General features: G+C 37.6%; 1 protein-coding gene across 1 annotated transcript in view; it reads right to left on the bottom strand.

The window, feature by feature from the left end:
• The window catches only part of LYST (lysosomal trafficking regulator), a 77,286-nt gene that overhangs the window by 60,834 nt on the left and 3,047 nt on the right, over positions 1-13,405 (bottom strand). The window contains exons 2-4 of the mRNA XM_064413798.1: positions 3,062-3,146; positions 1,658-1,856; positions 652-742 (exon numbers count right to left, since the gene is read on the bottom strand). Coding sequence (XP_064269868.1) covers positions 652-742; positions 1,658-1,849 — 283 coding nt within the window. The 5' untranslated portion in view covers positions 1,850-1,856; positions 3,062-3,146. The remainder of the gene's footprint in view (positions 1-651; positions 743-1,657; positions 1,857-3,061; positions 3,147-13,405) is intronic.

The raw sequence follows: 13,405 nt of genomic DNA, 5'->3' as shown, positions 1-13,405 counted from the left end.
ATATCTTAAAACCTATTTATACAACAGCCTTTTAAAGAACCCTGGAAAAGCCACTAAGCTGTCACAGAATAACCAAAACATTTCTTTAATTCCATCATGCTTACAGGAGCACAAAAGAATGATGCAACTGAGCAAGCAGGAAAGCTTATTATATAAAAGCCCTATGAAACTGGCCCTTTAAAGACTCCAAGTCTACAAACATTAAAAAAGCCTTCAATTTGGAGGAGTTGCAAATAGCAAAAAAACCCAAACCCTAGAAGAGCTTGGGGTATGAATCCTTAGAAACTCTCTCAGTCAGGTAACTTCATTTACTTCATTCTTTGTTTTACCCTCTGGGAGGGAAGAGAATGCATCAGACAAATGTAAGAGCCCAAAACAAAACAAAAAAAATCTGACTCAGATCACTGCCATTTCCTTGTTTAGTTTTTACACAGCAACAAAAGCATTGCCTTTCACGCTGACCAAAAGCCTTTACCTTCTCTGCACAATTTTTTGGCATTTTTAAAATTTAAATTCTTTGCAGAATCCACATCTTCGTTTCATGTCAGAGGATATGTACTACAATGAACTACTCTTTAGCACAGATTCCTCAGCTCTGTAGTAAAACACAAATAATTCCTTTATTTGAATACTGTAAGTGATAAAACATACCTATTGCTTTTTCTTCCTGGACAGGGATTTTCCACACCAATGGCAGAAGGGACAGGAGGAGTGTCAGAAGTTCTTCTCGACATGTCAGCTCCTATGTTAGGAACAAAATAAAAATAAAAGATTTTGTACTTTTAAAACACAGATTAACCTTCTTTATTTTACCAAGCTATTCAGCATTCAGTTCCCTATGTCTTTCTGCTGTTTTAAGCACTGAAAAAGCAACCTAACTACAAAGAGTGCTATAATCATTAACTAGAGCCAATCAGAAAGCATCCAAGATATGGATGCTTTTTATCACACCTCTAAACTGTTTCTATACAAAACTCTCCTAATCCTCCTTGGAGAAAGAATTACTCAAAAAAGAAAAACAGAAAAGGCAAAAGCAGAAAACAGTGATTAAAAAAAAAAAGCACGAAACTTTGTTCCAAAAATGTAACAGCAAAAAAACCCAAACAAACAAACAAAAAAAAAAAAAAAAAAAAAAATCAAAGCCACTGAATAACCACCAAAAAACCTCCACTCCTAGTGGGATTCTAACACTTTCATGCTAAGAACTTCGGTGCAGGGAAGAACTGTAGAAAACACGAGATTCAAATATAATTTTTTATGGGATGCTTTGCACTATCAGAATGGTTTCAGTCCCAAAGACCAATAACTTTCAAACAGAAAAAGCTGACTCAGGCTTTTTGGCACTTTACATGATTCTGGGACATGCAGCTGAAGTCTCTTTCCACCCAGCTACTGCACTTGAGCTTCACACATGCCTTAGTCAAATTTGAGCTGGCAAACAGGTCTATGATTATCTAGTTTTCCATTTTCTGCTCCTGCTGAAGGACAGAATCCAACTACAACATATCTTTTTGAATTTCCAGTCTTCCCAATTAACTCATGCGCTCTCCACAAAAAGGAAAGAAAACCAGCACCAAGAACAACCAAAGTGAGCCAGACAAATCCACACAGTCAAAGCTCAATACAAAAACTATAACCACTTAAGAAAAGCTACTACCTGATCAATTATTGAGTTCAGAGTGGTAAGCAAAATAAACCCACGGCCTTGAACTAAGTATTGTCCCAGTGCTGCCATATGAGTTTCTTCTTCTTCATCCTCCTTGGCTTCTGTCCTCTGTACCACTGCATTGCACAGTCTGTTGACATCAGTCAGGAATTCCCGTGCCAGTGAGTTACTGGCACTGCTCATGTCTGAGCTGTAAGTAGAGGAAAGGACGTAAGTTAGCTCCATCAGAAAATACATCCCTTATAGAAAAAAGACTGGGGGGAAGAAGGGAAAGATACAGGAAAAATTCTTCCCTGCATCTCACCCCCTCCAAAACACAGTGTCTGCTGAACTGAGGAATCAATATACCCATGTAGGGTAGAAGGGAAAGAAAAGAACAAACTTAGAGAATTTCAGTAAAACTTTAGCTAACATCCCAGGACCCCAATTCCTGATTTCATAAATCTAACAAATAAAAGACTGCAACAGAGCATTCCCTCCCACTGCATAATGAAAGTTAATGACATTGTTCCAGCTTTTCTTTGTAACCTCTATGCAAGCTTCAACATTTCTGTGCTACTAAAAGGTATTTGATTTGAAGTATAAGGGCAAAATACATAGCACTTACACAACACTGTACAGAAATTCTATTATTTAATAGTTTATTTGAACAATATCATGTTATGTATTCCAACAATCTCTGCAGATTGCTTCAAAGGGAAAAGAAAAAAATTACCGAGTTCAGATAATTTTGGGAGTTGCAAAAGTACAATGCTTTAGATTTACAACCAAACCTGACAGTTTATTCCTTCTGGCACAACTGAGTGGGTAGCAGTCACTACCAGTGTGTGCTTAATTCAAGATACAATTTTGCTGCCGTTGTTCAGGAAGAAATACCAAAAATATTGGTTCTGCTTGCCAGACTTAATTTTGGTTTGAATACTCAGCACTAGTACATGGAGAAACATTTAACTCAAACAAGACACAAAATGCAAGACTCAGCTGTAGAAAATTCTCAAGAGGATCATAGCAGAAAGCAAAACAAAAACAGTAATCAGTGATGGCAGCTAGGAAACAAGATCATTTAATCCACATAAACCTCATTTAATGAGTGCTACAGCACATTCAACTCCTTGTATTTCTGTATAAACAGCTGCAGTAAAAGCTTCAAAAGTCAAATACTTTCATCATATCCAAGCACAGAATGTACAAACAAAAAAAGGCTAAATAATTTTCAGTGTAACATTTAAATATAACAGATGGATTGATATGTAATTATTAGGCAAAAAATAAGACCTTGGAAGTAAAACCAAATTTGTTTGCACTAATGGTACAGTAAGCTCCTTCTAGTAGCAAAACTGCAAACACTTATACATATAACGACATTCACTATAGAAGTAGCAAAAAAATTCTTACCAGAATCACTTTGCCAGCTTAACACATTTATCTCCTATCTGGAAGAACAAGCAAATATATTCTGGAAATATCACTCTTGGTTCACCTGTTTTTAAAAACAGAAAAATATAATGGTTAATATTTTTTAAAGTTATTTTATGACAGCTATTTGAAATTTAGGAAGAGTCCTTGAGGGCTTTTTGAGCTTTAAAGCCCCAGTTTTCACTTTTAGTTTAAGATTGTGCACAATGGAAAGCCTCTTACAGAGAAAATAATTGGCATACATGAAGTAAGTTAACATAATAAAATCCACCAGTTTGCAAAATGCAAAATAAGCTAGGTACACAAGTTTAAATAATTCCCTCTAGAAACAGTATGAGGTTTTAGTGATCACTATCTGCATATATAATATTTGAAGAACTTGCAGCTCCAGGTACAAGTGAGGGACAGAAGGAGAACTGAATTATGCAGTCAGGTGTTGACGTAAATGCATCTTTAATCTGCCTAGTCTGTCCCGACAGAATAGCATTTCTCTATTACACTAAGAGCTGGGGAAGATGTAGGTAATAAAAACTGAAAATTTGTCAGTAGGAAACTCAATTGGAATTTATCACTGGGAATGCAAAGGGTAGTAACCAAGAAAAGCCTCAAAAACATTAAACTAATAAAGGTCTCCAGGTGAGCACTCAAATGACATTCATTACATCCACAGTTAATTGTGAGGGAAAAAACCCAACACACAACAGATGGGGGCAGGAAAAAAAGGAAAGAAAAACACTAAATTAATTGGTTTAGTATTCTCAGATGGCAAGTAAATAAAAACTTCAGCTTAAAGTTATGATGAGCATGAACACTACATGACAGACCTCCTTAAGGAAAGAGACAAACACTACAGGTTACCCGGGCAAGCACCTAATAATTGGCCTCCCCGTGACCATTAGGAACTGTGTTTCATCCACGGCCTCACAAAAAACTAACTTACCCATTCAACTAATTGTCACAATTTAATGAAATAGAATAGTTTAAGCAGCTAGTGGTTTTGCAGTTGCACCAGAGTAACAAACAGAGATAAGCTGTCCATCATATAGATAAGCTGTTTTTGTGTCCTTCCAGCTAAAGCTTCAGTCTCCAGGTTTCCTGCACCACTTGCCTGGTTTCATGGATTTAACATAAATCGCCATATTCTATGAAAAGGGTGGATTCCCAGTATCAGTAGCCAGATACAGTAACATTTTGTTGCCATTAACACAAAGGGACATTAGGCACATATTCTTAACACAATAATTTAATATGAAATGGGTAAGGAATTAAGATGCTCTGACTCTACAGTGCAGAAAAAAAATTGTAAAGAGATACCATGCTGGATAATGGGGCACTTTAGGACTTGTTTCAACAAGTGCTGGCTAGTTCTGAGTTGTACCTATTTCTGCAATGAAGCCTTGAAACAGACTGACAGCACAAACATATCTTTGAAAGCAGTTAATGATAAAACCTAACTAAGCCGTATGACTCTAAAAAAAAAAAAAAAAGCCATTAATTTGCTAGAAGAATACGATCACCTTATTTCACAAAAAACACCTCTACTAGATAGAATTTATTTATAAAGGGAAAAATCCCACAAGTCAAAAAAAGCCCCACTTAACTGTAAATAATCTGATATTCTCTTGCCCTTTTCATGCCCATTTTTGCATCATGCTCATAATTCAACCTGTATCACATCTGCCTTCTGGCCTCTTTCTGCCCCACCTCTCAAAGAAGTCATTTCTTATTTACTGTTGTGGTAGAAATCAATTTCTTGCACCTGAAAATTGTATTTTCTGAACTTCCTTCCATTTCTATGAAGTTGCTAATCAACTGAGCATCTTAAAGTGTAAGATGCTTGTACTTCAGTGGACTTTGGAAGAAAATATCAAAATTGTCCTTACAAGGATGGAACTCTAAAGACCAATTTAGCAATCTTGACTACTGAATCATTAACATACTAAATCTGCATTGTGCTAATTATGAGAATTATCTCTAACAATAGCAGAATTTGAGGAAAGAAGAAAATGCAACAAAATCACAGAGTCAGAACTAATACTCTGTTCACTAAAGTGAACTGGGCCTTTTCCTTAGTTATGTTTTCAACAATAGGTTGCCCAGAAAGGCCTGGAACATCCACTAAACAGCAGCATCACAATAAAATACAGTACTAATTCAAAAGCCTAATACTAGTTTATTACTTTTAGAAACTGTTGCCCAACAGGTACAACAGCAGTAAAAGATAACTAGAGAACATACAGCTACAGGAAGCTGTTAATTTCTTTACCTTTCCTAGTTTTCTCTTTCAGGTAAGAGAGAAACATTGACCAGGCATGGCATGGCTACAAGTCTTTTTAAGTACAGACTGCAATGAAGTTGCATTTTCAGCAGCTGTTAAAATCAATGCTTTGAAAAAGCCCTTAGTTTCTATAAGACATTGTGCAATCAAATTTTTTCTGGCCTCCAGTTCAAACCTTGTAGCCTTTTCACCCATTCTCTAGAATAAAGTATATACATATATACACACACACACATACATATATACACACACACATACATCTCCATATATACATACACACACAAGTAACCTCTGGCCAACAAACACTACATTTTGTTTATACTAAATGTATATTTAAATATAAATAAAAGTATTCAATTCAAATAGCAAATGCTTATTCCAGCATCATTGCTTGTACCTAATGTTTATGCTCTGGAGAGCATGTTTGTTACCTTCTCAAGGATCTTAACATTTATACACTTATCATTATTAAATAAAGATTTAGTCTGGGGTTAAACTTTCAACTTAAGCTCAAGCCTCTGTTAGCAGAGGACATATACATAATGAAGAGCATCAGCATGTTATTAACACTAAGACACTCCACAAGAGGTTTCTGCTATTGCAGCAAAGATTGTCAGGGTTATTGCAGAAATTAAGTTTAGCTTGTTAGTAGGAGTCAGCAATTTTGATTGTCTGGTTGAAGAAAATCACAAACAGACTAAGAATGAAATCCTCCGTGCAAACTGGGGAGGAAAAGAAAGTGCATGAGAGCATGCAACAGAGTAATATATATCTAGTGTGCCCTGGAATGAAATGGGAAGTACAGTGCTGCCTTGAAATCTGTATGTAGTGGGAAAATGCAAGTGAAGGCTCAAAGTAATGCATCGCCGAAATCAGCATTCTTCCTTTTCTGTTCTTTTGGTATGATTCAAAACTTCACACAAGCTGGAAAGAAATACTCATCTGACATTGCCAATATAGGTTACACAGCAGGAGCAACACACAGACAGAAAGAAAACAGGAACCTGCAGTTTAAGCAGAGCATCTCAGAAAACCTGAGACACTTTGATGCTCGGCATTACTGATGCAGGGCAATCAGCCAAAAGAATAGCTTACAAAACACAGCGAACATCTGCTAACCACCCAACAACTCGGTCAAAAATATAAGCAAACAAGAGCAAAACCAGGACCTTTTAAGTTTGATTCATTCTCAAAACAGACATATCAGGCAACACTCCAGCTCCACAGAGGAACTCCTGCTTAATATTTTCAACCACTTTCTGCTCTGTCCTCTGCTATTATTTATTAACTATTTGCAGTTACAGAAGCAGAAAACCCATTACATACTAAGGCAGTGCTGCTCCAACCATGACATTGCACATGAAAAAAACAACCTCTTAACACACAGACTTTATTATAAGGCTGCAGGTACCTATCAATTTTTTGACACAGTGCTATTTCTGACCAAGTTCTTGATTTCATCAGGGAGTTCTGTAACCAGCTTTTAGCCTTATGTGTAATTAACCAGATAAATATTATTTCTGAACAAGTTGTTCAGAGTGTCTTCCCCCCAGAACAAAGAAAAAAGGTGAAAACCAAAAAATGCTTGGTATGTTTGGATAAATAACACATGCACTGTCCTTTCTACAAGCCAGGGAAGTGTGTCAAGTGTACAAGACAGTAAACAAGTATTATTTTAATGAACCCTTAAAAGTATGGTGAGACCAGAGTAATGATGTTTCAGAATACACAAGTGTGTTTATGTCTGTATAATCTTAGTATTGCCACTTTATGTACTAACTCCCATCTCACTTAATAAGGATGTTTGTCTTGCAACACCTGAACCTTGAGAGTCCTGCTTCACCAAGTATTATAAGCCTTCTATAAGTATGTTGTTTACTTGTGTTCGTGGTATTAAAAATTTAATCCATGAAGCTCAGTGCTTATACAATCTGAGAATTAGGAAATTTCTGCCTCTTTGGATGTGGAAGTGTTGTATCTTACACCGTAAAAAAACCCAAAATTTAAAGGAATTAGCTGTGCTTACTAAAAAAATAGCCCATAAAAAAAAATACACACTTCCATATTGTGTATGGTTAGAGAACACTGACATGACAGCTAAACTAGCCATTCCCCATGTAAAATAGGAATGCCATGGGAAAAAAACAAATGAGATTAGACAAATAAGCCAGGTTTGTTCAAATAAAAGCAACAGGTGCTTTCCAAAATACCTGTCATATATATATTTATAAAATCAAGTCAGCAAACATACCCAAGGCTACAGACACTTTGAGATACACAGAGGCATTACAGCAGGTGCAGACAGGTCACCTTCTCAGAAACAGTTTCAGAGCTGCCATCCCTCTGATCAGGACCCAGAACTGTGGTGTACCACACAGTGACATCAGAAAGAAAAAGCCAAACCCTTGCTTACTCACAAATTATAATTTCCCATGGATTTTCAGGCCTCAGGTTTTTATGATAGCTTGAAATCAAACTCATGGGTAATGTCTTTGGGCAGAAAGATTGTTTCAGACCACACTTCCAAAATCTGGTCAATGTATTCCTTCAAAATGTAACCTATAATGTATTTGCTGGCTTTTAATCAGCTTCCTGTGATACACACTGATCTGTGTTTATGTCTGCTCTCCCCAGCACGACTGTTTCAAGAATTTGACTTGTCCAGCACAAGTATTGGTGAAATCAGATCTAAATGATAGAAACATAACTCAGAGCTATCTCAGATTAACAGTACACATTATTCTTGTTTACAAACAACAATACATCTCCCACAGCCTCTCCCCCCACAGTGTTCAACAGTTTCCAAAGTGTCAACTTGGGACATTTTTTATTGCTAAAATTCAGCAGGTTGTCATGTTTTGCCTTGATTTATGAAGAACAATATTCCTTTACAAGTTAACAGATTATCAATAATTTCCTCCTTTTGAATCTGGGGGGAATACCACTGAGAGACAGCTAATGGCAAAGAATCCTACAGGCTAGTTGCATATTAAACAAGTGCTTTGAGACAGTTTGTCAGCTTCATGTGGAATTTTATTTAGTCATCAATCAATATGAAACACCTGTGAATACATTCTCGTCAAGCCTGAAATCAAGCAAAAAAATGAGAGATGACTCATCTAACAAGATAAAAAGTACAACACTAATGAAAGACAGGCTCTCAAACAACCACCTACACTCAAGTTATACATTAGCCCTGTACACATGCTAAACTGAAGCCTATGCTAAGTTGTGGTCTTATACTAACCAAAGTCATTAACTACAACATAGTTGTTAGCCAAATTAAATCCATTCCTGTTCATTTAAAATTTTCATATTTCAGGCCACTGCATACAAGCACGGAGAGTAAGCACTCCTAACAAGAGGCATGGGCAAAGCTGGGGGCCTTCAAAGATAATCATTGCAGCACTAACTCCATCAGAGACAAATACACCTGCTATCATGGACATCAGCAAAAAGCACTAAAGAATCCTACACTTCTACCAATACCATAAAAATGTTAGCAGGGTTGAAGACTAGGATTTTTTTCAGATCTTATCTAAACTGTCAGAGGCCAACACCTCTGCAAACACACGGTACTAAAGGAAGGAACTGACAAATATTCCACCACAAGGAGCAATCTATGAAAGACCAGTAAGTTCTTACAAAAGAAAAATGAAGGATGAAGATCATCTGTAAAACATTTTGCAGTAGCAAGGCAACACTCGTAAACGACCCTTGTTCTGAACACTAGTCAGAGTGCTAACAAGTTCTTTCCTAAATTAAAATATATACAAGTCACGCTTCCAAATACGATCTTCCATACTTTAGGTTTGATACTTTAACTGCAGACCAGACTACAAGCAAGCCTCAACAGTCATGGCCACACAGTAACAACCAAATCTAAAGATCAAGACCAACTTCCATAGACTGCAAATTGAAAGGAAAGCAGCAGTATGCCAGGGCAGGTAGGTCAGAAGTTCAGCGCCACTGTCTCCAGTACTGGGCCCACAAAGACCAGCCCTGCATGACCAGGCAGACTTTGTGATACGCTCTTACATTAACCCACAGTACTGGAGAGAGCGTGGCCTCTGCGACTGTGGCTGGGGCTGCACTACAAGTATGCAGACTACCCTGCATTTCAAACAACAAATGTGTGCTCAAGTCATGATCTAGAGGATTGTACAAAACTTTTTGTAACTTATAATCTTATACACTTTGATTGTACCATTACCTGGAGAAAGAGAAGCAGTAAAGATTTGAGCACTCTTGAGTGCTTGAGGCACTCTTGCTGAAGTAATATGAATGAGTAAAGGCTATCCTAAATGAAAGCTTAGTAGTGAGAGGATTAAAACTACAAAGTGCTTAAGATCAGTTTTGACATTGTGACTAAAGTACCCACTAAGAGCAATTAAATAAGAGGGGAAAATAAATTATCAGGTTTTTTTGCTTTTAGAAAGCCATTAAAGGACTGAAGAGTAATTCCACTTCTGAAGCTTTAAAACTGATCAGTGAAGTTGGTATTTTCTATTACCTGTCAGATGCAGACAAAACAACAGGTAAGCACTTCTAAAAGTGTCAATTTAAAAAGTTACCAAATATCTGAGAGTGACATACACTGCTATTCCTGCTCAGCTCAGTATGCCAGCTTCTTTACAAAGTGAGAACAGCTTTGGTGGTGTTAGGGAAGCAGACCCTGTATTTCTTCAGGCTTTACAGCAAAGAGGCATTTGATTCACCTGCCCCTCTTGCACTGAACTGGACCCAGATGACACAGTCAACATCCCAGGTAACTACAGGCAAAATGACTCACATAATCTCACTTTACATAGCTTTTCTCCAATGAAAATGCAAATAAGGAACAGCTAGGATTTTTAACTTATTTTTGAAGTTTAAACAGCACTCCAAATTAGTCAAGGAGTACAGACTCCAACAGAAAAAAATATAATTAATAATTGCACATCACTACATATAATAATGACCAAAAATATGACATTTCCCAGTATACCTATTACTAGATAGGCAAACATTTAACAAAATGCTGAATCACCAGAGTAAACCTTTAATCCATCCACAATGCAAAGAAAAAAATAGTGCCAAACAAGGAAGTCCCCGATTATAAATGTGTATCACTCATGAATACACCAAAGAAAGATTTTACACTACTGAGATGCAAGAAGTATGCCAGATGAAGGTGCATATGAAGCCAAGTGGCATTTTCAGTAAGCAAACATAATATGATAATTTTTGCTGCAAATGCTAAAGACTTAGCGGGATTCCAATAATCAAACTGGCTTTGTAACTGGTGTAATTTAGGCTTCTAAAAATAGTTCTGGAGTAATTAGGAGTACCTTCTGGAGTGGAAAATACACCCACACATCCCCCCCAGCATTTCCTCTAGATGTTCAGACACATGAAGGAAGTGTTCTGCTTTCCTTTGATCTTTCCTTAATTAAAACATGCAAATAAAAAATGAAAGTACACATTCCTCACTGGCTCAAACCTCCCCATATCACTGAAAGATGCAAGTAATACAAAGAAAAGTGATAATAATCATGTAGTCCAGTTTTACACTGGAGGGATTTTGCTTTTTTTTCTCTACAGCAAATCATAACAATGTTTGACCTCAGTTCTTGGAAACTAGGATTGTTCGACTCTCTTACCTTCCAACAGAAAGACTAGCACTTCTTTGGTTAATTTTAAGACTATTTCAGTGTCTGTTTAAACTGGTGAATCAAAACTGGGCAGAGGTCAACTTTTGAAATCTTGTATCAATTATTACATTGGTGGATTTTTATCAGGTCCTGCAACAGAATTATAAACTATCAGGAACATTTCTTGCTCTAAATCTTAAATATTTCCCTTACTAATTCACATTTTTCCAGAATTAAGGCATTGAGAGCTATTCAGATCGCTGTTTCCATTACTCATTCCCCATCTTTCACTTAATACACTAAGGTCTATCAAATCAGTAGCTTACTGACATTAGCAGATCTAGTTACATACTTTTTGTCCCTTATTCCTCCAAAGAATATTAATCTTTGGTAAATGCCTCCACAATACTACAGAGGAATAGATGATGTCAAGTGTTTGCTGAAATAAAACTTCACAGAAGTTAGTATCAGTTTTAATACTTCCAACAAACCCTTGCATTTGGTACTACCTGACAGTAATTCCTCCTAATATTTCATTTTTCCAATTTTCTCTTGGGAGAACAGGAAGGTTTTTCTATACTGTCAAAAGCTGAAAAAAAAAAATCAGAAACTCCCTCCTCCCACCTCCCAGTTAGTACTTCATGCTCCCATACTTCTCCATGGAGCATGGTGATAACTTCTATCTGAAGCCAAGGAGATCAACTTTTGGGTGCAAGAAAAGAGAGCAAAGAATTCATAAACATGAGCATTAGCTGAGATTGTCAGAGCGGCTGAGCAAGCACCTGACAGACACAGTCTAACAGGCACGTGTCTTCCACCATCTTTCGTAAACCACTATTCATGACTTGCCTTCCACTTCCCACCTTTTAAATTACCCAGGAAGTGCAGAAAAGCTCTTTCATAATGTGAGAGTAATTCCCACAGTGCCTCAGCACCACAAGGCTCAACATGCCCAGACAAACACAAGTGTCACAGGGCAAGCCCCAGGTGCCTGCAGGAAGCTACACAAGCTGAGAAGTGCAGAAGACAACCCTTTCCATGCTTCCCACAGCACAGTCACTGCAAAACCTCACCCCACAGTAAGAGCAGGCCGTAGGGACTTATTTACGGGGGAGAAGCTGACTAAGAAACAGAAGACAGAAGCAGAGGAATAGATGCCCTGGCTCTCTTGTAACACACCAAAATCACAAAATGCATGAGGTACAGAATATGAAGGAAGAATAAATATGCAGTGGTGACTAAAAAGAAAAAAAAAAAAAGCTAGGGGAACTTCAGAGAAATGTCCAAAACAAAGATACAATAGAAGTTCCAACAGGTACAGGCACCAAGATACACAACTATTCCAGAAATTCACCACCACATGGATGACAGTTTTATATATCCATCCCTTCTTCAACATACATAAGCTAAGGAATATCACAGGGGTTTTTTTCTATCTTGCTCTCTTACTCAGCATCAGATTTAATCTGTATTTTCACACAATGCATTTACTGAAAAATCACACTGAGAAGATTCACACTTATACTTTACTAATTAGTACAAAAACACATGACTTCCCAGAAAAAGAGATTTTAATCAGACCCCAGGCTACAAACATGAATCCAAGAGGTAATAGCTTACAGCAAGGAAAAACTCAAGACTACACATAGCCTTCCCCTTCCCCATCACACATTCCAGTATCACTTCTGTACAGAGGGCTCCATCTGGAAGCAAGACTTCAGCTTGCACTAATTTCCAAGTCCCTGAGAGCCATGACCAAATGCAAGACCTGAATGTAAACAGAGGAAAAGAAAACCTGATCTGGTGCATACCATGCTGCTTTATTAGTTCTTCTCAATAGACTATGACAGCTGAATTGAAACACTGCTGAACTTCAGTAAAAACCCCCATCTCCCAAAACACAGCTGGAGTTATACAAGGCAGCTCAGCCCACCTGATAACACATGACTAGCATAAAGTGCTTCTGTTCTTCCCCAGCAACTCCTCTCTTTTCTCTCCAGCACTGCACTCATCCAGTTCCTTCATGATGTGGCCCACCCTGACAGCTTTGCAGAAAACTAGCTTTTTCAGTGGATTAGTTGTTGAATTGCCACACTGAGGGATCAGGCAGTTGTTGCTGTCAGTGAAGGGAAGGCTGCAGGAGGAAGATTTTCTCCTTCAGCAGTAACAAGCAGCTCAATCAGCTTAGCAAGCTCAGACAAACCAGTCCAGATCACACAACAGAAGGAACCTCAAGTCTCTTCTACCTGATCTTGTCCCAGGTGTACCATCCTGAGATCAGAGCTGTCACAGGAACCAACAGCTGCAATGACACCAGCTAATGCTATTTAAAGGCCCATGAACCTTCAGCAAGCAATAATTTGCCAAAGTACCTGATAGTCTCACAACCACCTCTGAACTGGAAAAGAAAGC

The sequence above is a fragment of the Passer domesticus genome, chromosome 3, assembly GCF_036417665.1.
Source record: "Passer domesticus isolate bPasDom1 chromosome 3, bPasDom1.hap1, whole genome shotgun sequence".
Classification (NCBI taxonomy): Eukaryota; Metazoa; Chordata; class Aves; order Passeriformes; family Passeridae; genus Passer; species Passer domesticus.
This window is presented reverse-complemented; position numbering and strand designations above follow the sequence as displayed.